This window comes from Papaver somniferum, chromosome 10, assembly GCF_003573695.1.
Source record: "Papaver somniferum cultivar HN1 chromosome 10, ASM357369v1, whole genome shotgun sequence".
In the NCBI taxonomy this organism is placed as follows: Eukaryota; Viridiplantae; Streptophyta; class Magnoliopsida; order Ranunculales; family Papaveraceae; genus Papaver; species Papaver somniferum.
The window spans coordinates 141,774,599-141,801,607 of NC_039367.1; the positions used below are offsets into that span (position 1 = coordinate 141,774,599).

The following is a 27,009-nucleotide window of genomic DNA, read 5'->3' on the forward strand; positions in this document are numbered from 1 at the left end:
CTTGGTTTCTTCGATAGAATACATTGTGTACTCTCTCGACAACTCATAGGATTTTAACCTACTATTGTTGTTCTTTTTCTCATCACTCTTGGTTTTTTTTTTTTTTTTTCTTCACAACATGAATGTTGTTTCTTCTTCTCTTGTTCCAGTCACGCTATTGTTGCGAAACCTTCACACTTCTTTGTTCTTAATGATTCTCTCACAATCTTTCTCTTGTTACGCTTCTGCCACAAGCAATAACTAACACAAAGTCTGTCACACTTTGTAATTTTTCCAAGTTTCTCTCACAAACTCTTCAACCACACTTCACTTCTTCCAACATGTTTAACAGCTTTCTGCAATACCTCTGCCACAAAACTGTCACAATTTTCTTCTGTTACGCTTCTGTAACACGTTTTTCAGTAACGCTTAATTGTAACATCCTTTAGTCACACTACTCTTCATCTGTAAAAGTTCTCATTTGTAACACCAAACTGTTACAACCTATCAATAACATTTTTTTTTATTATCCAAGATGGGCATTCCTGATCTACATGCTCCATCTTGAGGGAGGGTATTAGGAAATAATATAGGAGATATAATTAGGAGATATAATATAGGAGACCATAACCATTCCTTATCTTCCTTGTGTTGTTCGTCCCAATGCAGTCTCCAGTCAAAACGCCGAGAGGTTGTAAGCAAGACTCCAATGCATTCAGAATATTTTGATCCGTTTTTAGACTCGATTTGATTCACATAATTCCATCTGATTTTCTCCTTTTATTTCCCTGGATTAAATGCTGCAATCGCTTCCGTATCTGGAGCATCATATCCATCTTCTACAAATTCCCAAAGATCTTGTGGGATGAATAAGGTTTTGATTTGAAGACTCCATAAATCGTAACTTTCACCTTCAAAAACGAGCATAGGGTTTTGAGAGTAATTGAAAAGATTTGAATTAGAACTTGAAGCCATATCAGGAGGCTCTTGATACCAAATTTGTTGGCACAGCGGAAAACAGAAGTGAACACGGGTATGTTTTGGAGCAACTTTAATCTTTGTTATTGAAATTGTTGCTTGATTACAACACTAACAGCAAGCCAATTTATAGGCACTTACAAAGGAACTGAAAAGACTAGGTATTAAAACTTCACTATATTATTCCATTAACAGAAAGATTAAGAGTTTTGTAACTCTTGTGGAAGATCAATCTAGAATATAACCTAAGGATTAGATGATTCTAGATCAAACTCTTGGACTACCTAAAACAGTATATTCAAATTACTAATCTTTTTAACACTCCCCCTTAATTTGAAATCTTCATACAGCTTCTGAAAAAGTTGAAATTTTCAGTTGGAAGAGATTTAGTAAAGATGTCTGCAACTTGCAAATTTGTATTGCAAAACTCTAGATCCACTTCATTGCTTTTGACTAAGTCTCGAATGAAATGATGTCGCAACTCTATGTGTTTAGACCTGCTATGAAAAACTGGCTTTCTTGTCATTTAGATTGTTGACATGTTGTCGCAGTAGATGGTAGTTCCTGACTCTTGTTGTTGTTGGAGATCATCCAAAACTTTCCGTAGCCAAATTGCTTCACAAGCTGCACTTGTTGTAGCAATATACTCAGCTTTAGCGGATTATAATGCCACTGTATTCTTCTTCTTTGATGACCACGTAATCACTTTAGAACCAGGAGAAATATCATAGCCAGAAGTACTTATTCGATCATCAATTGAACCTGCCCAGTCACTATCGGTATATCCGACAAGACTATTATCTTCTTCCTTCGAGTAGTTGAGACAAAAATTCTTAGTACCTTTGACGTACCTTAGAACTCTTTTTGCATAAGTATAATGAGTTTTGCTGGAGTCATGAAAGAATCTAGATAACACTGCTACGGAATGAACAATATCAGGCCTTGTGTTTGTGAGATAAATGAGTGAACCGACCAGGCTTCGATAGAGAGATGCATCTGCCTTTTGCGCTCCATCATCTTTTGAGAACTTTTCATTCAAATCCATGGGTGTTGCAACTGGTTTGAAATCACTCATACTGAACTTCTTCAACAAATCGGTAGCATACTTCTCTTGAGATAGTGTAATACCATATTGTGACTGATTCACTTGAATGCTAAGGAAGTACTTCATTAGGCCCAAGTCAGTCATTTCAAAACTCTTGATCATGGATTTTTTGAACTCCTCCACCATTTCTAAATTGGTACTTGCACAGATTAAGTCATCCACATAAATGCAGACAATGAGAAGCTCATTATTACTTATTTTCTTGATGTAGAGAGATGGTTCACTGGGGCATTTTGAAAAACCATTTTACAGAAAATATTTATCAATCATGGTATACCAAGCACGTGGTGCCTGTTTAAGACCATAGAGTGCTTTTCGAAGTCGATAAACTTTTCCCTCCTTTCCTTTCTGAATATACCCCTGCGGCTGCTCTACGTACACTTCTTCTTCGATTTCACCATTTAGAAACGCTGATTTGACGTCGAGTTGGTGAACTGTCATGTCGAACTGAGCCGCTAAAGCGAGAATTCCTCGGAATGTTTCCATCCTTGCAACAGGTGCAAACGTCTCGTTGAAGTCGATTCCAGGCTTCTGAGAATAACCTTTCGCCACCAAACGAGGTTTGTGTTTTAGAACTGAACCATCTTCATTAAACTTGGTTTTGTAAACCCATTTTAACCCAACAACATCCTTACAATCAGGCTTGTCCACAAGATCCCAAGTTCTGTTCTTGGAAATCATTTTTATCTCTTCATCAATTGCACTTCGCCACTTTTCATCTTTACTAGCAACTTCAAAACTTTCAGGTTCAAATGCAGCAAATACAACATCACAAGCATCATAGATTTCTTGTAAAGGTCGCATCTTTTTAGGAACATTTGAATCAGGAGATGATTCAAATTCTTGAGATGGTTGTCTTACTGGACTTGCTAGTGGAGTATGAAGGGTATTTGGTATGGTGCCAGATTCACCATTTTCTTGTTCTTCTTCAAAAAATTGAGGAGAGCTGATGTCACTGCCACTTTCCCACTTCCAAGATGTTAGTTCATCAAAAATAACATCCCTTGAAGTAACCAATTCATTAGTCACCGAATGAAATAATCGATAAACTTTAGATTTTTCACTATAGCCAACAAAAATATATTTTTCACCTTTTGTATCAAACTTTTCTCTTTTTTTTGTGATGGAATGTGTGCATAGGAAACACATCTGAATACTTTTAAAGAGTTTACCTCCGGCTTTCTACGATGTCATGCTTCATAAGGAGTTTTGTTCAAAACGGATTTTGTTGGTGATCGATTAAGAATGTGAACAGCGATATTGACAGCTTCTGCCCAGAACTTGTTGGGAAGTCCCTTTGCTTTGAGCACACTTCGTGCCTTCTCTACAATTGTGCGATTCTTCCGCTCAGCTACTCCGTTTTGCTGTGGAGTATACCTTACCGCCAGCTTTCTTTTGATGCCGTTCTCGGTGCAGTACTTGTCAAATTCATTTGATGTGAACTCGCCTCCATTATCAGTACGAAAAACAGTCAAGTGATGATCACTTTGTTTCTCCACCAAAGCTTTGAACTGCTGGAACTTGGAAAATGCTTCGGATTTGTGTTCAAGAAAATATATCCACATCAACCTGCTAAAATCATCAACAAAAAGAAGAAAATATCTTTTTCCGTTAAATGATGGGATTTTAGTCGGACCACAAATATCTGCATGAAAAAGTTCAAGTGGCTTTCTTGCTCTCCATGAAGTCTTAACAAAAGGAAGTCGATGACTCTTCCCATACATGCAGCCTTCACAAACTTGCTTGTTGTTGTTAAAGAAGGAAAACCAATCACCATATTTTTCTTTTTGAGAAGATTGAGTGAGCCATAATTAAGATGACTATACCTCATGTGCAGAAGTACAGTTTCATCAACATTTTCAGCACTCAAAGAATAATTTTTATTTGGTACCATAATAAGAGGAAACACCTTGTTTGATGCCATTTTCACAGTAGCCACTAGCCTCCGTTGTTGCCTCCTTGCATCAAATATTTGACACTCTCCATTTTCAAAACTCACAACATAACCTCTTTGTATGAGTTTCCCCACACTTAGAAGGTTTTGAGAAAGACCATACAAGACATCATGAATTAATTTTTGTCCTACTTTAGATGATACAGAAATAACACCTTTTCCTTCGGCTTTGCGTAGTTTTCCATATCCTAATTTAACATGAGAGTTAATGTTTTCATCCAAACTAACAAAACAAGTTTTGTCTCCATTCATATGGTTACTACAGCCACTATCCAAATACCAAATTTCTGGTGATTCGGATGTTTCTTGTTTTTCTGGTATTTCTTGGTGTGAATTAAAGCATGAAAAGAATAAACTTTCAGAAGTATTATCCTTTTCATAGAAATTTGCTTCATTGTCTTGCTTAGACCAACAATTTTTGTCCATATGTTTTAATTTCTTACAATGGTGCACTTGTATCGACATTTTTCACTTTCATGGCCAGATTTCTTACATACATTACATTAAGGTTTTGAATTGTCGTACCTTGAGGTATTATGAAAAATACCTCTTCCCCGTCCACGGTATGATTTTCCTCCACAGTTGAAATTTTTCTTTCAATTAGAGTGAAAAATGCTTTTGTTGTGAGATCGATTTCCATTTTCACCATGGTTGTTGTTGTCTTTGATGTGCAGCTTGGACTGAAATGCTTGCTCTATCGGCTTTTCGACGTATCTACTTATCTGTTGTTCATGAGACTCATGGGAACCCATCATCTCATACATTGAAAGTGTGGAGATGTCCTTTGATTCCTCAATTGCAGCAACAACATGCTCAAACTTAGATGGTAAACTTCTTAAGAGTTTTTCAACAATTTTCTTCTCTGTTATTGTATCCCCAAAAGCTTGAATCTGAATTATAATGGTTGAATCTCTCGAGAAAAATACTTGAATCGTTTCGCTTTCTTTCATCAACAAAGTATCAAAATCTCTCCACAAGGATTGAAGTTTTATGGAGATAATTTTATTTGAGCCATGGAAATCTTTCTGTAGAATTTCCCATGCTTCTTTTGCATTTGTGGCGTTTGAAATTCTGGGCAAGATGTGTCTACTTAACCCTTTCTAAATGAAACGTAATGCTCTTAAATCTTTCTTTATGCTTTCCTTATGATCTTTTAGTTGTGCTGGATTAAGTGCTGCAATCTTTTTTGCAGCTGGAGCATCATATCCATCTTCTACAAACTCCCAAATATCTTATGAGATGAATAAGGTTTTCATTTGAAGACTCCATAAATCGTAACTTTCACCTTCAAAAAAGGGTATAGGGTTTTGAGAGTAATTGAAAAGATTTGAATTAGAACTTGAAGCCATATCAGGAGGCTCTTGATACCAAATTTGTTGGCACAACGGAAAACAGAAGTGAACACAGGTATGTTTTGGAGCAACTTTAATCTTAGTTATTTAAATTGTTGCTTGATTGCAACACTAACAACAAGCCAATTTATAGGCACTTACAAAGGAACTGAAAAGACTAGGTATTAAAACTTCACTACATTATTCCATTAACAGAAAGATTAAGTGTTTTGTAACTCTTGTGGAAGATCAATCTAGAATATAACCTAAGGATTAGATGATTCTAGATCAAACTCTTGGACTACCTAAAACCGTATATTCAAATTACTAATCTTTTTAACACTCCCCCTTAATTTGAAATCTTCATACAGCTTCTGAAAAAGTTGAAATTTTCAGTTGGAAGAGCTTTAGTAAAGATGTTTGCAACTTGCAAATTTGTATTGCAAAACTCTAGCTCCACTTCATTGCTTTTGACTAAGTATCGAATGAAATGATGTCGCAACTCTATGTGTTTAGACCTGCTATGAAAAACTGGCTTTCTTGTCATTGAGATTGTTGACATGTTGTCGCAGTAGATGGTAGTTGCTGACTCTTGTTGTTGTTGGAGATCATCCAAAACTTTCCGTAGCCAAATTGCTTCACAAGCTGCACTTGTTGCAGCAATATACTCATCTTCAGCGGATTATAATGCCACTGTATTCTTCTTCTTTGATGACCACGTAATCACTTTAGAACCAGGAGAAATATCATATCCAGAAGTACTTTTTCGATCATCAATTGAACCTGCCCAGTCACTATCGGTATATCCGACAAGACTATTATCTTCTTCCTTCGAGTAGTTGAGACAAAAATTCTTAGTACCTTTGACGTACCTTAGAACTCTTTTTGCAGCAGTATAATGAGTTTTGCTGGGGTCATGCATGAATCTAGATAACACTCCTACGGAATGAACAATATCAGGCCTTGTGTTTGTGAGATAAATGAGTGAACCGACCAGGCTTCGATAGAGAGATGCATCTTCCTTTTGCGCTCCATCATCTTTCGAGAACTTTTCATTCAAATCCATGGGTGTTGCAACTGGTTGCAATCACTCATACTGAACTTCTTCAACAAGTCGGTAGCATACTTCTCTTGAGATAGTGTTATACCATATTGTGACTGATTCACTTGAATGCCAAGGAAGTACTTCATTAGGCCCAAGTCAGTCATTTCAAACCTCTTGATCATGGATTTTTTGAACTCCTCCACCATTTCTAAATTGGTACTGGCACAGATTAAGTCATCCACATAAATGCTGACAATAAGAAGCTCATTATTACTTCTTTTCTTGATGTAGAGAGATGGTTCATTGGGCATTTTGAAAAACCATTTTCCAGAAAATATTTATCAATCATGGTATTCCAAGCACGTGGTGCCTGTTTAAGACCGTAGAGTGCTTTTCGAAGTCGATAAACTTTTCCCTCCTTTCCTTTCTAAATATACCCCTGCGGCTGCTCTACGTACACTTCTTCTTTGATTTCACCGTTGAGAAACGCTGATTTGACGTCGAGTTGGTGAACTGTCATGTCGAACTGAGCCGCTAAAGCGAGAATTACTCGGACTGTTTCCATCCTTGCAACAGGTGCAAACGTCTCGTTGAAGTCGATTCCAGGCTTCTGAGAATAACCATTCACCACCAAACGAGGTTTGTGTTTTAGAACTGAACCATCTTCATTAGACTTGGTTTTGTAAACCCATTTTAACCCAACAACATCCTTACAATCAGGATTGTCAACAAGATCCCAAGTTCTGTTCTTGGAAATCATTTTTATCTCTTCATACATTGCACTTCGCCACTTTTCATCTTTACTAGCAACTTCAAACCTTTCAGGTTCAAATGCAGCAAATACAACATCACAAGCATCATAGATTTCTTGTAAAGGTCGCATCTTTTTAGGAACACTTGAATCAGGAGATGATTCAAGTTCTTGAGATGGTTGTCTTACTGGACTTGCTGGTGGAGTATGCAGGGTATTTGGTATGGTACCAGATTCACCATTTTCTTGTTCTTCTTCAAAAAATTGAGGAGAGCTGATGTCACTTCCACTTTCCCCCTTCAAAGATGTTAGTTCATCAAAAATAACATCCCTTGAAGTAACCAATTCATTAGTCACCGGATGAAATAATCGATAAACTTTAGATTTTTCACTATAGCCAACGAAAATATATTTTTCACATTTTGTATCAAACTTTTCTCTTTTTTTGTGATGGAATGTGTGCATAGGAAACACATCCGAATACTTCGAAAGAGTTTACCTCCGGCTTTCTACGATGTCATGCTTCATAAGGAGTTTTGTTCAAAACGGATTTTGTTGGTGATCGATTAAGAATGTGAACATCGATATTGACAGCTTCTGCCCAGACCTTGTTGGGAAGTCCCTTTGCTTTGAGCATACTTCGTGCCATCTCTACAATTGTGCGATTCTTCCGCTCAGCTACTCAGTTTTGTTGTGGAGTATACCTTACCGCCAGCTCTCTTTTGATGTCATTCTCGGTGCAGTACTTGTCAAATTCATTTGATGTGAACTCGCATCCATTATTAGTACGAAAAACTTTCAAGTGATGATCACTTTTCTTCTCCACCAAAGCTTTGAACTGCTGGAACTTGGAAAATGCTTCGGATTTTTGTTCAAGAAAATATATCCACATCAACCTGCTAAAATCATCAACAAAAAGAAAAAATATCTTTTTCCGTTAAATGATGGGATTTTAATCGGACCACAAATATCTGCATGAACAAGTTCAAGTGGCTTTCTTGCTCTCCATGAAGTCTTAACAAAAGGAAGTCGATGACTCTTCCCATACATGCAGCCTTCACAAACTTGCTTGTTGTTGTTAAAAGAAGGAAGACAAATCACCATATTTTTCTTTTTGAGAAGATTGAGTGAGCCATAATTAAGATGACCATACCTCATGTGCCAAAGTACAGTTTCATCAACATTTTCAGCACTCCAGAAATAATTTTTATTTGGTGCCATAATAAGAGGAAACACCTTGTTTGATGCCATTTTCACAGTAGCCACTAGCCTCCGTTGTTGCCTCCTTGCATCAAAGATTTGACACTCTCCATTTTCAAAATTCAAAAAATAACCTCTTTGTATGAGTTACCCCACACTTAGAAGGTTTTGAGAAAGACCAGGAACATACAAGACATCATGAATTAATTTCTGTCCCACTTTAGATGATACAGAAATAACACCTTTTCCTTCGGCTTTGTGTAGTTTTCCATCTGCTAGTTTAACATGAGAGTTAATATTTTCATCCAAACTAACAAAACAAGTTTTGTCTCCAGTCATATGGTTACTACAGCCACTATCCAAGTACCAAATTTCTGGTGATTCGGATGTTTTTTGTTTTTCTGGTATTTCTTGGTGTGAATTAAAGCATGAAAAGAATAAACTTTCAGAAGTATTATCCTTTTCAGAGAAATTTGCTTCATTGTCTTGCTTAGACCAACAATCTTTCTCCATATGGTTTAATTTCTTACATATGGTGCACTTGTATCGACAATTTTCACTTTCATGGCCAGATTTCTTACATACATTATAATAAGGTTTTGAATTGTCGTACCTTGAGGTGTTATGAAAAATACCTCTTCCCCGTCCACGGTATGATTTTCCTCCACGGTTGAAATTTTTCTTTCCATTAGAGTGAAAAATGCTTTTGTTGTGAGATCGATTTCCATTTTCACCATGGTTGTTGTTGTCTTTGATGTGCAGCTTGGACTGAAATGCTTGCTCTATCGGCTTTTCGACGTATCTACTTATCCGTTGTTCATGAGCCTCAAGGGAACCCATCAGCTCATACATTGAAAGTGTGGAGATGTCCTTTGATTCCTCAATTGCTCAAACTTAGATGGTAAACTTCTTAAGAGTTTCTCAACAATTTTCTTCTCTGCTATTGTATCCCCAAAAGCTTGAATCTGATTTAAAATGGTTGAATCTCTCGAGAAAAATACTTGAATCGTTTCGATTTCTTTCATCAACAAAGTATCAAAATCTCTCCACAAGGATTGAAGTTTTATGGAGATAATTTTCTTTGAGCCATGGAAAGCTTTCTGTAGAATTTCCCATGCTTCTTTTGCATTTGTGGCGTTTGAAATTCTGGGCAAGATGTGTCTACTTAACCCTTGCTGAATGAAACGTAATGCTCTTGCATCTTTCTTTATGCTTTCCTTGTGATCTTTTAGTTGTGCTGGATTAAGTGCTGCAATCGCTTCCGCATCTGGAGATTCATATCCATCTTCTACAAATTCCCAAAGATCTTGTGAGATGAATAAGGTTTTCATTTGAAGACTCAATAAATCGTAACTTTCACCTTCAAAAACGGGTATAGGGTTTTGAGAGTAATTGAAAAGATTTGAATTAGAACTTGAAGCCATATCAGGAGGCTCTTTATACCAAATTTGTTGGCACAGCGGAAAACAGAAGTGAACACAGGTATGATTTGGAGCAACTTTAATCTTTGTTATTGAAATTGTTGCTTGATTACAACACTAACAGCAAGCCAATTTATAGGCACTTACAAAGGAACTGAAAAGACTAGGTATTAAAACTCCACTACATTATTCCATTAACAGAAAGATTAAGAGTTTTGTAACTCCTGTGGAAGATCAATCTAGAATATAACCTAAGGATTAGATGATTCTAGATCAAACTCTTGGACTACCTGAAACAGTAGATTCAAATTACTAATCTTTTTAACAGTTATACTAACAAAAATTATCTTATACTAAATCATCTTGTTCACAATCACTAAGATAATCACTAGGGTCACTGTTACTATCATCAGCGGAATCATCGTCATCATTAGCGGCAGTACTTCTGATCAATTCTTCTCCTTCAATTTCATTTCGGGTCCAATTGTCAACTTCAACAGTGTTGACTGTAGCAGTTTCATTTTTATTTGTAGTAGTTGCATTATCATTTGCGCGAGATGATTCTTCTTGGATGAGCTCAACTTCCTGTATACCCATATCATAGAAATCCCTTGGCTGCATATTAAGTACAATACGTCGGTTCTTGTCTCGGTTGTCTTTGACATAGAAAACCTGTAGCGCTTGCTTTGCAAGAATGAAAGATTCATCCTTGGCTATGGTTCTTGTGAAATCCAATGACGTAAACCCAAATTCATCTATCTTCTTTCCTGGGCTCTTCACAGACCACCAGTGACATTTATATAAAAATATTTGCCTCCATTCACGATATTGTAATGCCACAATGTCATCTAATACTTCATAATATTCAACATTCTTTATAGCGGGACTTGCGTTATTTCCAGTGTCAAAGCTAGAAGTCTCCGCACTCAAGAAAACTCCACTATTCTGTGTTTTTCTAAATTTCTCATGCTCTGCGGTGTGAAACCTAAACCCATTCACAATATATCCTTTAAAACAACTTACGAATCTTTTAGGCCCAAGTGATAAATTTTCAATATCCTTGCTGATCACCTCACCCTCTTGTTTCATCTTCTGAACCTAAAAAGAAACTATTCATCAGTGTCTCAAAGATAAAGTATGCGACATAAGTAGATACTAATAACACGAAAGAGAATCTACTCTTACACCATAGGTATAGAAATTTGAAGTTTATACTTACATGAGATTCAAACCATTTTACGAACTCTCTTGCATGAATTCGATCCAAGTCAATTGGAAGGATGTTTCCTCCATAAACATCAAGAATTTTTTTGCTCGTGTTTCCTGTTTAATAATTCCATCTAACGTAATTAGTATATAAATTAAGACAAATATTTCATCACCGTTATTAATCAATATATGTAAATGATACTCACGCAATAAATGGAGATACTTCATTACAATTTCTCAATACGTATGTACGAGCTTGCTCCCACTCTTCGTCAGTTAAAGTTTGATGGGTCTCTTTCCCTAAAGAACGTCCTGCTGCTTTAAAGATGCGCAATTGAGAAACTGGTGCTACTGTAAAATCACCATCACTGTTTCTCCATAGCTGGTTGAACTTCGTATTAACCTCAACACCAAAGTATCTCGAACAGAATGTCAAGCATTCATCAAGAAGGTACCCTTGAGCAATTGAACCCTCCGGGCGACTTTTATTTCGCACATACTGTTTTAAGGTGTACAAGTACCTGAACAAAACAACTGGACAGAGTAAGATTCATCTACATAAATATCAACTGAATTGTTTATACGTTAATAAAATATATCAAGTACTCACCGTTCGAATGGATACATCCACCGGTAATGAACTGGTCCCGCTATCATGGCTTCTCTTGCTAGATGTATCGGCAAGTGTGTCATAATATCAAAAAATGCAGGAGGGAATATCATTTCCATTTTGCATAATGTCAGAGAAATCTGCTTTTCAAGCTTTTGCAGATCCTTAATGTCTAATGTCTTTGAACATAACTGCTTATAAAAATTTGAATACTCGACCAACACTTTGGTTACATCTCTGTGTAGTATACCACGTGCTGCAACTGGTAGAAGCTGCTGCATAAGAACATGCCAGTGATGACTTTTTAGCCCTGGAATTTTACATTCTTGCACCTGAACATGACGTGAAATATTCGACGAGTATCCATCAGGAACCTTCAACTCACTGAGAAACTGACACAACTTCCTCCTCTCGTCCAAATCCAGGGTATGTGTTGCAGAGGGAAGGTAGTATTTGTTGTTCCCCAAAGGCTTAGCATGAAGTGGTGAAAGTATACCCATATCCTCCATATCCAGCCGAGCCTTCAAATTATCCTTCGTCTTACCCTCAATATTTAATAACGTCCCTAACCAACTCTCGCTATTGTTCTTTTCAGTATGCATTACATCAATATTATGTCGCAGGAGAAGATAATTCCAATATGGTAGTTGAAAGAAAATGCTAATCTTTCTCCAATTGGAAGGTATACATCAATATTATTCCCAGGACCTTTAGGCTCGGGAATAAGCAAACACATGATAAAATTAGGTTGCCTCATACACATCCACGGAGGAAGATTATAAGGAATAACAAAGACTGGCCACGTGCTATGACTAGTACTCATAGTGCCGAATGGATTAAACCCATCACTTGCTAACCCGAGTCTTACATTGCGACGTTCATACCCAAATTCTGGAAATTTCTCGTCTAAAGATTTCCAAGCTTCTGTCTCTGCTGGATGCCTTAAGATGCCATCTCTCGTACGACCCTCTGCATGCCATATCATCTCCTTGGACGTTCTGGAGCACATAAACAACCTCTGAAGTCTTGGTTTTAACGGAAAATATCTCAAAAACTTTGCAGGCTTTCTCTTAATTTTATGTGAACCATTCGCTACTTCTTCTGCAGACCCACCCGTACCTTTAATCCACCTAGATTCCCCACATACATCACATCTGTTCTTTTGACGATCCAATCCTTTCGAGTACAACATACAATCATTTGGGCATGCATCTATTTTGATGCACTCCATACCAAGATCACGAATTTGCTTCTTTGCTTCATAATAATTCTTGGGTATACTGCTCTACGGGTACGTATGGCTTAACAAAGAAAGGTGTTCGTCAAAAGCTTTGTTACTCATCTTGTTAGAACATTTTAGGTGTAACAGCGAGACAAGAAAAGATAAATTAGTAGCTGTTGTACATCCAGGGTACAACGGTGTTTCTGCCTCCTTTAACAACTTATAAAACTTTTGCGCCTCCACGTACGGCTCCTCTGCAACACTCTCATGCTGGATTTCTCCATCTGAATTGGGTTGTCCCGAAACATCATCATCCCTTGAAAGAAACCTTGATGCTGGGAATGAACCTCGTAACAAACCATGCATATCATGCCCCTCTGTAGCGTTTGGAACCTCATCATGAATAACATTTACTTATGCCTCCCCATGTTTCTTCCAACATGTGTAAGTTCGTGTTATTCCCCTCCACAATATGTGCCATCTCACCAATTTTCTAGACTTTGGGATACCATTGTTGCAGGAGATACACGGGCAGTATATATTCTCACCCAAATCAGCAGTACGATGAGCCCAAGCAAATGTCAAAAACTCATCACAACCACGAATGTAGTCATGATGACCCCTACCTTTTTGCATCCAACTCTTATCCATTTGTGCTAGATTATGAGAACATGACAATGAAACTTATAGTAAACAGAACAATCAAAAAGGTCATCCACAGATTACTCCTCGAATGCAAAACATATCTACAAGAATTAAGAACTTTTCACAATTAAGAACTTCAAACTATACAGATTTCAAACAATCAAAAAGGCAATTAATACAGCTCTTGAGGCTAATAACTAACATGCTCAAAATGATACTAACACACATCATCATGCACCACCATGATCAGATTCAAATTAAACACAATCAAAATGACCCAAAACACATACATAGACAATCAAATCAAACCAATTAATCTCACAACTCAAATAAATCCTCACTTGTTCTATTACATGTTAATCAATAATTACACTAAACTTGGAACACAGATCCACATCGTTGCCGAAAAAATCAACAATCCTTTTAATAATTATCTATTAGACAGAAGTAGCAAAAATTGAATAAAATCAACAATACTTTCAATAATAATCATGAAATCCCAGAATAAGCATATAAACTCTATTATACTTCACATTTTTAAACTAAATCCGCACCAAGAAGTAGAAAAAATTGAATAAAAAATAAAATAAAATCAGCGAATCTGAAGATTAGCTACTAAAAATGGAGTCTAATTGAAAGATAAGGAGAAGAAAATAACATCACGCTTACCTTCAAAAAGCTTCGATCTATAGAGGAAAAGGGCTTTTGCTCCACAGATTGAAACAAAGTATTTTAGGGTTTGTTTTTGTTCTAATTGGAAGAGTGAGGAAGAAAGGTTAGATTTCCCCTGAGAAGAAAGCTTAGATTTCTTCATGGAGGCTTGAAAAATTCTGATGTTAAAAGTATTTTGGAGAAGAAGAAGCTGAAAAAAAAATGAAGAAAGAGTCGATAAAACATAAGTTTTCTTCTTCAAGTCCAACACGTGTAATTTCGCTCCATTTTTAATTCCTGCTTTATACCTATAGCAGAACTCATGCGGCTAAATGAATAATAAAAATTAAAATATTTCATTTTTTTTGTTTTTTTTAATAATTATACTTTTAGCAGCACCTGTGTGGCTACAAGGGTATAATAAAAAATAATATATATCTGTTGCCGCATAGATGTGGCGAAAAGTCAACCTATTGCCGCACCAGCTGATTAGGTGTCGCAAGAAAGTCACGTTATGCATCACCGCTTCCCTGCTGTAGCAAAAGATGACCCTTTATGCCTCACCAACTAGGTACTGAGGCGAGAAACTACTTAAAGCCGCATCTACTTATAAGGTGCGGCAATATAGCATGGCAATATCTTAGCTTTCTTGTAGTGATCAGAATACTCTCTGAAACCTTAAACAAACCCTCTTTTGAATATTTCTACCCAATCTCAAAAAGTCTAAATTTCTAAAATTTAGTGGGGGGTGTTAGAGAAAATATTTTGTAGCAGAAATGAGAAAAATTTAGCATAAGTGAGAAAAATTTAGCAGAACCGGAGACCAAAATAATTTTTAACAGAAGTCATAAAAATTTAGCAGAAGTGAGAAACTTTTAACAGAAGTGAGAAAAATTTAGCAGAAGTGTTTATAACTCTACGACAACTCTTGTAAAGATTTTCAATAGTGATGACAATTTTTTTTTGCAGAAGTGAATAAAATTTAACCATGCATTACAAAAGTAATACAGAAGTGCATTCTCATTGTAGAATGTATGTGATTGTTTACAGAGAAGGCTTCGCGTTGTTTGCGGCTCAGTCACCTGAGCATTATTTTTTAACATTATATTTTGTTTTACAACTCTCTTAAAGGGTTGTCGCAAAGTTAGTATATTAAAGAACCACAAACTTGACAGAACTTGTGATAATGTAGGTTTGGTTAGTGGTGTAGACTTCCATGCAGGAGTCTGAGGATCAAATCCCCCTAGGGGTGTAAATTTGGGCAGGCTAGGCCACCCGACCCAAAAACTAAGACAGGCCGGGCAGGACAGGCTTAATATTTGTGAGCCCGTAAAAAAGTTCAGGCCGGACAAAAGTAGATAATTTGCTAACCAAAGCCCGTTTTTTATACGGGCAGGCCAGATCGGGCCGGACGTGCCACTATTTTGAAAATATTATTTTGTTAAAAAAGTTTAAATTTTCAAATGGATGGTATTAAATTTATTTATTTTTAATACAATATCCTTTTTCTTCTAACATCATTGCATATCATAAGTGATAATATTATTTTATATTTAAATTACAATGACAAATTTCTAATTTTAGCCTAATAAATAATTAATTAGAGTACGATAAACTTTCTAAATAAGAAAATATATTTCCATAAATGTTTTGAAAATGTTAATTATAAGTAAAAACAACTATATATTTTATTTTTCTAGATACACAATTTACAATTATAAAATTGTAACTCTTAAGCCTTTTTAAGAGTATACTGAATGATTGATGGCATAAAGAAGGCTTTCAGGCCAGGCACCAGGCCGGGTATCAGGTCGGGCATCATAATTAATTACAAAGCCCGAGCCCGCCCAATAAATTAACCCATGCCAGGCCAGGTGGCCCGCGACGGGCCATAACAGGATTTTGGGCTACTTCGGGTACAGGCGGGTACAGGAAGGCCGAGTATTTTTGTGTATTATTTACACCCCTAAATCCCCCCAACCTCATTTTTTTCCAATATTCTATATTTTTACTTCAACACTTATAAGGGTTGTTATACGTTTTTTATTAAAAAAATAAAAATAAATCAAAACTTGTGAACGGTAAGGATGGTTGATGAGCTAGACTTCTATGCAGTAGGTTCATGTTCGAATCTACCCTTGAATCTCATTTTTTCCAACATTTTATATTTTTACTTCAACAACACTTACAAGTGTTGTTATACATTTTAGTTTTTTTAAAAAACAAAAAACAAAACTTGTGAACTGTACGGATGGTTGATGAGCAATACTTCAATGCAGTAGGTTCATGTTCGAATATCCCCTCTAACACTATTTTTCATCATCACATTTTGGTGTTCTTCAACAACTCTTGTGAAAATTGTGATAGGCTTAGTCACTACATTTATGGAACAGAGTTGTTATAGCTAAATGTCGTCCCAACTCTTCCTTTGAAACCAGTTGTAAAACATAAGACTTTCTACGATGATTAGCAAAGAGTTGTAAAACCCCAGTTCTAGATGTATATTTTTTCTGTAGTGACAGAAGCAGGCATCAATTTTGCTGGGAGGTCGAATTACAGTATCTCTCATTTAGACTGATCTGTGTGTGCTGGGAGGTCGAATTACAGTAACCAGTGCTTTCTAGTGAGCATTAACCTATCCTAAAGGAGATTAGGAGACTGATCTATGTGTGCATTACCAGCTATTTTGGGTAACAACATCAAGTTGTTGCTTAAATGTGAGATCTTGAAGTTGAATACTTATGTGAGGTGTATCTAAGGATCTCTCATTTTAGACTAGTTGTCTTATTTAGAATTTCAAAAAGCATGACTAGTAAATTATATGCAATTCAATTTGCCATTGTCTTGTTTGGATAGCAGCATTGTCATAGAATTTTTTTAAGTGCAACTCATTTTGTCAATGATGGTCAAGTGGTCAACCATGCGTTCAGCAGGACGTTCATCACAGTTTGTCCCATCGAACAAAGATATTCAAAATTTCAAACCCATTTCCCCATAAGCTGTATCGTGTGTGGCTCATTCTTGCCCACGCATTGATTATTATACTGCGGTAGTATAATAATAGCTGACTATAGTAAATTTTCAACAGTATTGATTTCACACCTAAGAGCATCTCCAACGGGAGATCCCCTGCTTCCTATTTATTTGGCCACGTAGGTTTTATCCATTTCTCTACAAAAATTCTTTTTTAACGGGAATGTGGAGACTGAATGTGAGGATGATGTGTATGTCAGTTACTTAGACATTCTCTAAGCCATCTTCTGATTTTAAGAGCTTCTCCAATGGTGGTTGTGTGTGTTTTTTAGGTGGCAACACAAATAAGACATCCTCATACCATTTTTCCCTTGATTTTATAGGAGAAAAATAGCTCATCTCCAATGGTTTTATGGATTAAATGCATTTTTTTTATTTTTAGAAATCTTTAGATTTTATTAGAGTTATAAAGGGTTATTTGATATATTTGAATTAATTTTAGTAAACAAAACTTTACTAGGATAGCCTCACATTGTCAGAACTAGGGATGCACATGGGTCGGGTTGGGTCGGGTTTGGCTTCACCCACCACCCGACCCACTGCTGGTGGGTAATTGAACTTTTCACCCGCAACCGACCCACCATAACAATGGGTCGCTTTTCACCCGACCCACAATAAGGCGGGTTGGGTCGGGTCGGGTCGGGTGGTGGGTTATCCGTCATAACTTGCAAATTACTTGTATCATGATTCATGAAGAATTACAGAATTCAAGTGTAGAAAATTAAAGTTACTTAAAAATGAAGCAGACAAATATTTTCCATAAACTTCTTTGTTAACACCTAATTTACTACTAGGGGTGGATAAACCATTTCCGACGAGGCATGCTGATCAGCTGATGAAGCATCCATTAATCAATTTAGGGAAGAAGAGTCTCCGTGACTCTGTTTCTGAGAAGGAGAGAAGAAGAAGCCAAAGTGATAGGTGTGGGCTGCGAGTGCGATGCTTAGTTAGGGTTAGGTATTTTATTTTTTCAATCCAATGGCTGAGATTCATTCTAGGATAGAAAATATAAGGGCTAGCATGCTAGGGAATATTGGGCGGGTTGGTGGGTCGGTTCGGGTGAAGGAAGTTCCTACCCGCAACCGACCCAACATACGGTGGGTTTTCACGTGCCTCACCCATAGTCGACCCATACCTAGATGGGTCGGTTCGGGTACGGATATTTTTCGACGGGTGTGGGTCGGGTCGGCGGGTCGAGTCGGTTATGTGCAGCCCTAGTCAGAACATCTCCAATGCTAGGGGTGAAGGTAATTCTAGGTGGAGGTCCTATTAATACCTTTTTGTTGTGGATCATTACTGTGTGGCAAAAAAAAAATGAAAGTTATATTTTCAATCTATAATTCCATCTCCAATGTCAAGGTATTATTACCCTAAAACTTAGAGAAAAAATTAACTTTTTAATACAGAATTGATGATTTGTCAAAAGACCTTGGGTCATGGAGAAGGTAAAGATATGACTTTCTCCTTTACCCTTTCCTATGAGATGGCATCCATGTCATGCATTTATCTTTATTTTGACCTTGGCATTGGAGATAAATTCTTGGCGAGAAAGGTGTTAAATCATAGGTGTCATGTCTTTTTAAGACCTCCACCCCTAGCATTGGAGATGCTCTCAAGGTGAATGTCTAGAACTTGTCAATGTCAAGACATTGACATTCACCTTGACAATGTCTAAAAAAAATAAAGTCATGTCATCTTCACGTTGATTAAGAAATTGGGGTTGGAGAACAATTTTAGGAAAAATGAATGTTTATCCTATGTGGACTTAAACATTTACCTTCACATACATTCCATTGGAGAAGCTCTGAAGGTTGTTTTGAAGGATGTGAAGAGTCAATGTCATCCATTGATTTTCAAACTAAATCAAAAGATTAATTTTTGTCCAAGCCGTTCAGTTTTCCTAAGCCGACGTGTCACAATCTGGTGACTGGACACAGAGGTAATAAAAGAGAAAGGTTGGGAAGATATGAGATATCTTATTAACACATTTCTAGCCGTCCATAAAATTGTGGTGTCTGGGCACTGTGTGCCTATCATAGGTCATTCATAAAATTGGGAAGCCCTATTTGGTAATAATCTCCCCTATCTGATACCGACCATCATCAACTACCCCACCAGATGCGCCAATATCAGACTGAAAGGGTAATTTGGTCCTCTGACTCACTCGTATAACTCACTCGTGTGCCTTGTTTGACCCTTAACGGCAGTTGGATGGAAAAGTCACTGCAGGGCATTTTCCCATAACCTTTTTTCCATTGGTCATTTTCCCAACGGGACATCGAAAAATGGGGCAGTTTTCCAAGTTTCCGTACTTAGTCCTAATCCCGCATTTTCGTATCTCTCAAAAGCCACATCCAAATGGACTTTCTGTACATTAATTAAGGGAGGTTTCCAATATACATTCCGGAAAACAACAATGTTATTATTATTTTGATAAAGATCGGGACAAGAAGATTCCCAATCTGAGTTTTAATGGAACTACTTTGACTCAGGCAAGTAGGCTTGTACTCAATAAATCAGAACTAACTAGGTTGTTGGTGTACATTTACAAAGTCCGTAAATCAGGAGACATGCCACACTTAAGTGAACCACATATACCAACTAACGTAATTTGTAATTAAGTTCTTGCCTAAGGTTTTACATAAAATCAGCATTATACCAATCATCATTTTTTCTATACATTTTTTCATTCATTTTTTCTAGCACACAGACCCTCCCTATCAAAGAGACCAAAATCCTAAGCATAAGGATTTACCACCCTTCTAGGTTGGATTTCTACAAAACTACAATTCTAGTCATAGATATATAGAGAAACAAACTTGGTCCTTAAGAAGCCCTAACTTTGGGAACAAGTTCTCCTAACTTGGCTCTTAAGATTTCCTAAACTTTAGGAACAAGTTTAGACAAGATAGAGTTTGACCAAACCCAAACTCTTTCCACCGACCACACCCCACAAGTCTCCACCTCGGATCATGCTTTCAAGAATGAGACGATCACAGGAAATTACCTCCATCTTCCACCGAAGTTATTCACCATCTTTATTTACCCGTAGAATTACTTTTGAAGTTCAAATCCGAACTTCCATCTTCATCGAACCATCTCTTCGACCAAAACACCATGACATTGTTAAAAGTCTTTAAACCATCTTCTTTATGAAGAACACTTGTGAAACTGGCCACGCTTCACAAACACCATGAAAATCTTCAATCACCATCAATGAATCCTTGCACAGACTCCACCATTGATCACCAAGAGAACCATCCAGAAGAATCACCGCTAGTTCCACTTAATGAGTAAGCTAACAACATATTGAACACTAACCTAGAAAGGAAGAGTTAAATTCAATATCATACTCCAACACATGTCATGATTACCGTCTATCTGGAAGAAAAAACCATCAGACATCTCCACTGTGATTAACAGGATTAATCCTTTGAGAGATTCTCAGAGCCATCACCAATCAGACATAGTTTTACCACCATCACACCCAACATACTCGCTCAGAATATATACCGTGTGAATTCCCATATATATTACCATGGTACATGCTTCCGAGATCGGACACATTCTTGATATTACGTGCAAGCCATCAACAATACTTTAACATAGACTTAAGAACATGAATCTATAACATCTCGTGCATAACTTCGAAGTGTTGCTGGACTTTCTTCTACATAAGATCTCATGACCCTATTCTTTATAGTGTTTGATTACTAACACTCTTCTATAAGTAAATATGTATTCCACCTCATTCAGCCTTATTTTGTATCCCATACTACATAATAAAACCAAAATAAGAACATACACCTCTACCAAGTTGAACCTCTGATTTGTAAATCACATCACAAATCCATTTTTGTGTAAGAACCGGTTGAAACATTATCTTCAAAAAACGTATCTCTCCACCCGAACAATAAACCATCGTCCAACTCCAGGTTCAATCACACCAGCCCATCCTTAGCTCTGATACCAATTATTGGGAAAATTGGCACCCCGAGCACAGCGGAATCACAAGATCACAAAGGGCAATTGGTGATTTGTACCAAACATGAGAGAAATTATAAGAAAGAGACAGAGATAAAGAAACAGACAACCACAACAAAAGATATATGTGGTTCACCTTTACAGGCTACATCCACGGCCAACACCACCAGAAAAACTTCCATTAAATCAAAGACCATTACATGATCTTTCCGCAACCCAAGACAAGACAAAGAGTTAGCAAGACATACCCGAGAACGCCATCAGAGAAACCATAGAAATCAACTCTCTAACATTCGCCAAACCAGCCTCATGTCTTCTCTTTTACACCGTCTTCATAGTTGATAGTTATAGAGGAGAAACATGGAAACACTAGAAACTAGGTTTAGGGAAAATCCCTAAACTCTACACACTAGAACGCCAAAATCCTCTCTCTACATGTTTTTCTCTCACACCGATATTGACCTTCACAGTAGCACATGACCCTCCCTACCAAAGAGACCAAAATACTAAGCACAAGGATTTACCACTCTTCTAGGTTGGATTTCTACAAACCTACAATTCTAGTCATATATATATAAAGAAACAAACTTGGACCTTAAGAAGCCCTAACTTTGAGAACAAGTTCTCCTAACTTGGTGCTTAAGATTTCCTAAACTTTAGGAACAAGTTTAGACAAGATAGATTTTGACCAAACTCAAACTCTTTCCATCGACCACACCCCACATTTTTATGCTCCTCAAAAAGACGATAATGATATTTTCGACATAAAATTAATTATGGTTGTACCATGTGCCAAAAACTTTAAGGTATATATTCGACAATAATTATCTTTCATCGAATTAAGAGCTTGAGTAATTAACAAGATAACTTAAGTCTTAATATGAGGTACAAATGAGTTTTTATGTTCTTCAAAAAGACGATAATGATATTTTCGGCATAAAATTAAGTATGGCTGTATCATGTGACAAAAACTCTAAGGGATATATGTGACAATATTTATATTTCATCGTGTTAACTCATCATCCGGTAGGTGTGTCACTTGACACCCGATACCCTGTTGGTCACGGAAATTGTATTTTAGGAAACCTGTTTTAGTTAGGAAGTTCTCTTGCCTTGAAGTTCAAGGAACTCTATGTATAAATACTTTGTATTTCCTATTAAAGAGTATGTATGAATACAATTAATAGAAATTCATATTTTGTTAATCTATCTCTGTCTGTGTCTTTTTAAACTTAACCAAAACCCTAGTCAGTTCTAGATTGGTATCAACTAGGTTTAGGTCCTTTCACCTCTTTCGATTTTTCTTTCTTAACCTAAAACCATGTCTACTGAATCTTCCACAATCTCTGCAGTCATTCAATCATCTTCTCATTCTCTACTTTCAACCATGACCTCTGTACAATTCTCTCAACCTCATCATATAATCACCGTCAAGTTGGATGAAACCAATTATTCTTTGTGGCGTGCTCAATTTATGCCATATCTTCAAGGTTATGATCTAGATGGTCATATTACTGGTGAGAAACCTTGTCCAGCGTGTCCTGTTGATGATGCAGTCCCTACACTGGCGTTTCTCTCTTGGATAAAACAAGATAAAATCCTAGTAAGTTGGTTGTTCTCTTCTCTTACACCTGTTGTTTTTCGTCATGTTCATCGTCTTACGACTTCAAAATCAATCTGGGACTCTCTTGAAGTTTAATATGCCTCTAAATCTGATGCTCAGATTCACCATCTTCACTGTGAGCTCTGTACTCTTCAAAAAGGGTCTAAAACCATGAGAGAATATATCAATCATGCTCGAAATTTGGTGGATAATCTTGCTGCTACTAATACCAAAGTCACCGACAAGGAGTTTCGACACTGTCTTCTCGCTGGTCTTGACAGTTCGTATGATGCTATTGTTACTTCTTTGACCACAACGATGATTTCTCTAACTGTGGAAGATTTTATTACTTTTCTTCTAACTTTTGAACTCCTTATAGAGCATCAGACCAACAAACAATCTATTCAGCCAGTTGCTAATGTTGCTGCAAAATCACGTCCCAGTGCATCAAACTCGAACCGATATTCTGGTACTACCAACTCGTCTTCAGTCCCGTCTGGTGCTTCTCCAAACAGATTCGCTAATGCACCAACCCCGAACCGCTTCGATGCTGCATCACATCGTCCCTCAAGTAATCAATTTCAACGTGGACGCCATGTAGCTCTAGCTGAACTTCCTTGCCACCTTTGTGGTCGTCCAAACCATGAATCTCCAGACTGTTGGAATCGTTTTGATCGAAGCTTTCGTCCTCCTCGTCGTCAACCACCAGCTTCTGTACCTCGTGCATATGCTTCTCATGGAACCAACTTACTTCCATCACCCTCATGGACTCCTGATAGTGGCGCTACAGATCATATCACCAATGATTTCTCTCGTATTATATTCCCAACTGAATATACTGTTCCTGATCAAATACAGCTGGGTAATGGTTCTTCTATACCAATTTCTAATGTTGGTTCCTCTATTTTAGGAACTCCCAATCGTAAGTTGCAGCTTCGCAATGTTCTGTTTTCACCACAAATCTCTCATAAACTCTTATCTGTTTCTCGTCTTACCACTGATAATAATGTCTTACTTGAATTTCATCCAAATTTTTGTCTTGTGAAGGATCGATGTACCGGGAAGGTTCTTCTTCGCGGCAGTAGGAAGGGTGGTCTCTATCAACTTGATGCTTCGTCTCAATCTCCTCAAGTTTGCGCAGGTGAACGTGATAGTTTACAGGCCTGGCATGCTAGAACGGGACATCCTATGATGCGCATAGTTCGCAAAGTTATTTCTCAGTTTTCTCTTCCAGTTTCAAACCAAACTATTAGTTTTTTTTCATTATGTCATGAGCATAGGAGTCATAAGTTACCGTTTAAGTCCAGTACAACTATTTATTTGAATCCATTAGATTTAATTGTCTCGGATGTATGGGGACCATCTCATATTTTATTTAATGAAGGTTACAAATATTATGTCATATTTATTGATGCATATAGTCGTTTTACTTGGATGTTTCCTCTGTCTCAGAAATCTGATGTCTTTGCTATATTCTTTTTGTTTCAAAAGCATGTTGAAAATCATTTTAATCGGAAGATAAAGATATTTCAGTCTGACAATGCGCTTGAGTATCGCAAACTTACTCCGCATCTCCAGAAACTTGGGATTTTTCATCGTTTTTCATGTCCACATACTTCTGAGAAAAATGGTTTGGTTGAACATTGTCATCGTCATATTCTTGAAACTGGTCTTACAATCCTAAATATGGCTTATGTGCCGTCTTCGTATTGGTATGATTCGTTTTACACTGCTTGTTATTTAATGAATCGTGTGCCTTCGACCTCCGTTAATAATTCTTCCCCATGTGAAGCTATTTTTGGTCTCCCACCGGGTTACACTTCTCTTCGTGTTTTCGGTTGTCTGTGTTATCCTCACTTACGCCCGTATAGGTCTCACAAAATGGAGCCTATTTCTTCTCCTTGTGTTTTTATTGTCTATAGTCCATCTCACAAAGGTTATAAGTGTCTTCATATTCCTAAGGGTCGAGTATACGTAGCCTTCATGTTGTTTTTGATGAGACTACCTTTCCCTTTGCACCCGCGACTTCACCTTCACTGGCATCGACTTCTTCACAGGTAACTTCATCTTCCCCCCTATCTGTTTCTATGCCTTTGCTTTCTTCTCCTCGTCCTACTGTCTCTCCGATGCTGTCAGATCAAGCAACTTCTACTCGACAATATATAACTCCATCAACAGCCCGCCAACCTACACTTGTTCAGCATCCACTATCTCCTCGGTCTCCACAAAGTCCAACATCAGTTGAACAACAGCTGACATCACCACATTCACAACCGGTTCAAACTGCCAACGTTACTACTGAAGCAGAAAACGTTGCTACTTTTGTCCCGCCAGCACCTGTTTCACCCAATGGTCGGTCTCCAAAAACATATCCAGTATCTTCCTTTGATATGTCAGAGTCCACACAACTGGCAGCAGACTCCAGTGATCAAGCTTCCGCTGTACAACCCATTATTCCGGTGCATCCAATGGTGACAAGGGCTAAGGATGGCATTTTTAAACCTAACTCTAAATACGCACTGGTATGTGATTCGCTCAGTAAACCAACTTGTATTTCACAGGCTCTTAAGGATCCGGAATGGCGTACTTCATCCGATGACGAGATTAATGCATTATTTCGCAATGGTACATGGTCGCTAGTACCAGATGATCCTTCCATGAATGTTATTGGATGTAAATGGGTATTTTGTAACAAACGAAATCCTGATGGTACAATTGCACGTCGTAAATCTCGTTTTGTTGTGAAAGGCTACAATCAGCAAGAGGGAATTGATTTTTCTGAAACGTTTAGTCCGGTTGTTAAACCATGTACTATACGAATTATACTTACATTGTCTTTATCTTCAAACTGTCCAATTCATCAGCTAGATGTGCAGAATTCTTTCTTACATGGAGAACTTCAAGAAGAAGTGTATATGAAACAGCCTACGGGGTATGTGGATTCTCGTTTTCCTACACATGTTTGCAAATTACATCGTTCTCTCTACGGACTTAAACATGCTCCTCGTGCATGGTACCAAATACTTAGTACATTTTTGCTACCAATTGGGTTTATTACTTCAAAGTGTAACTCTTCTTTGTTTATCTACAATGGAACTTATGGTACTATTTATTTGTTGGTCTATGTGGATGACATTATCGTTACCGGTTCCGGTACCACAGGTATCGCTTCTATTCTCCCTCGCTTACAACAAGAATTTGCAATTAAAGATCTTGGTTCCTTGTCTTATTTTCTTGGAATTGAGGCGACTCGTACTTCTTCTGGTTTAGTTCTTTCTCAACAACGTTATGCTCATGATCTGCTTATTCGAGCAAAAATGGATGGAGTCAAACCAATTCACACTCCACTGAGTACATATGGTGATATTTCTTCTGATCGTAGTACTTTATTAACTGATGCTACTGAATATCGTAGTATTGTTGGAGCATTGCAACATTTAACGTTCACTCGACCGGATCTTGCATATGTTGTTAATAAATTCTGTCAATTTATGCATGCTCCTACCGAATTTCACTGGGGTTTGGTTAGGCGTATTCTTCGTTATCTCAAGAGTACAAGTACCTTTGGTATACTTCTTCGACCGTCACCTTCTTTGCAATTATCTTTCAGTGCATACACTGATTCTGATTGGGCTGGTTCTCTTGATGATCGTTGTTCTACTAGTGGATATTGTGTTTATTTGGGTGGAAATATTGTCTCCTGGAGTGCTCGTAAACAGAAAACTGTTTCTCGTTCTAGGACTGAAGCTGAATATCGAGGTCTTGCTATTGCTACTGCTGAAATTATGTGGATTCAGTCACTCATCTCGGAGCTTCGTATATCTACACGTTCTCCTCCTATATTATGGTGTGAAAATCTTGGTGCAACTTATCTCACAGTTAATCCTATATTTCATGTGAGGACAAAGCATATAGAAATCGACTATCATTTTGTTCGAGATCAGGTTTCTTCCAAACTTCTTGATGTTCGTTTTATATCGTCTAAAGATCAAATTGCGGATATCTTTACAAAACAACTTTCTAAAGATCAGTTTTCTTCTTTGCGATTCAATATAACGGTTCAGGAGAACCCGTTACGCTTGCGGGAGGGTGTTAACTCATCATCTAGTACGTGTGTCACTTGACACACGATAACCTGGTGGTCACGAAAATTGTATTTTAGGAAACCTGTTTTAGTTAGGAAGTTCTCTTGCCTTGAAGTTCAAGGAACTCTATGTATAAATACTTTGTATTTCCTATGAAAGTGTATGTACGAATACAATTAAAAGAAAGTCTTCTTCTGTTAATC

At 37.3% G+C, this 27,009-nt stretch overlaps 2 protein-coding genes across 6 annotated transcripts; both read right to left on the reverse strand.

The window, feature by feature from the left end:
- Window positions 1-1,222: 1,222 nt before the first annotated feature.
- On the reverse strand, window positions 1,223-14,390 carry LOC113318645. Of its 5 annotated transcripts, none has more exons than XR_003344738.1 (6): window positions 14,120-14,390; window positions 11,584-13,551; window positions 11,180-11,494; window positions 10,984-11,087; window positions 10,055-10,862; window positions 1,223-1,241 (listed from the first exon to the last, which is right to left on the reverse strand). XR_003344738.1 is itself a non-coding variant. In XM_026566839.1 (5 exons), exons 3-5 carry the CDS (start codon window positions 11,199-11,201, stop codon window positions 10,113-10,115), a joined length of 876 nt encoding a protein of 291 aa, XP_026422624.1. In that variant the 5' UTR covers window positions 11,202-11,494; window positions 11,584-13,551; window positions 14,120-14,390; the 3' UTR covers window positions 10,052-10,112. The 5 variants fall into 5 exon arrangements, 1 of the variants encoding a protein (XP_026422624.1); XR_003344737.1 differs by lacking the exon at window positions 1,223-1,241 and adding an exon at window positions 5,591-5,652; XR_003344739.1 differs by lacking the exon at window positions 1,223-1,241 and having other exon boundaries at window positions 10,052-10,856.
- On the reverse strand, window positions 6,030-6,703 carry LOC113316365 (uncharacterized mitochondrial protein AtMg00810-like). The gene is made up of 2 exons (XM_026564563.1): window positions 6,445-6,703; window positions 6,030-6,286 (listed from the first exon to the last, which is right to left on the reverse strand). Exons 1-2 carry the CDS (start codon window positions 6,701-6,703, stop codon window positions 6,030-6,032), a joined length of 516 nt encoding a protein of 171 aa, XP_026420348.1.
- Window positions 14,391-27,009: the final 12,619 nt, after the last annotated feature.

Coding starts and splice junctions, on each gene's coding strand:
- LOC113318645 (XM_026566839.1), bottom strand. CDS start 11,201: ATGAAGTATCTCCATTTATTGC. Junction 11,088..11,179: donor GAAGTATCTCCATTTATTGC/GTGAGTATCATT, acceptor ATTATTAAACAG/GAAACACGAGCAAAAAAATT. Junction 10,863..10,983: donor TAAAATGGTTTGAATCTCAT/GTAAGTATAAAC, acceptor GTTTCTTTTTAG/GTTCAGAAGATGAAACAAGA.
- LOC113316365 (XM_026564563.1), bottom strand. CDS start 6,703: ATGCCCAATGAACCATCTCTCTACATCAAGAAAAGAAGTAATAATGAG. Junction 6,287..6,444: donor CGACTTGTTGAAGAAGTTCA/GTATGAGTGATT, acceptor TTCATTCCGTAG/GAGTGTTATCTAGATTCATG.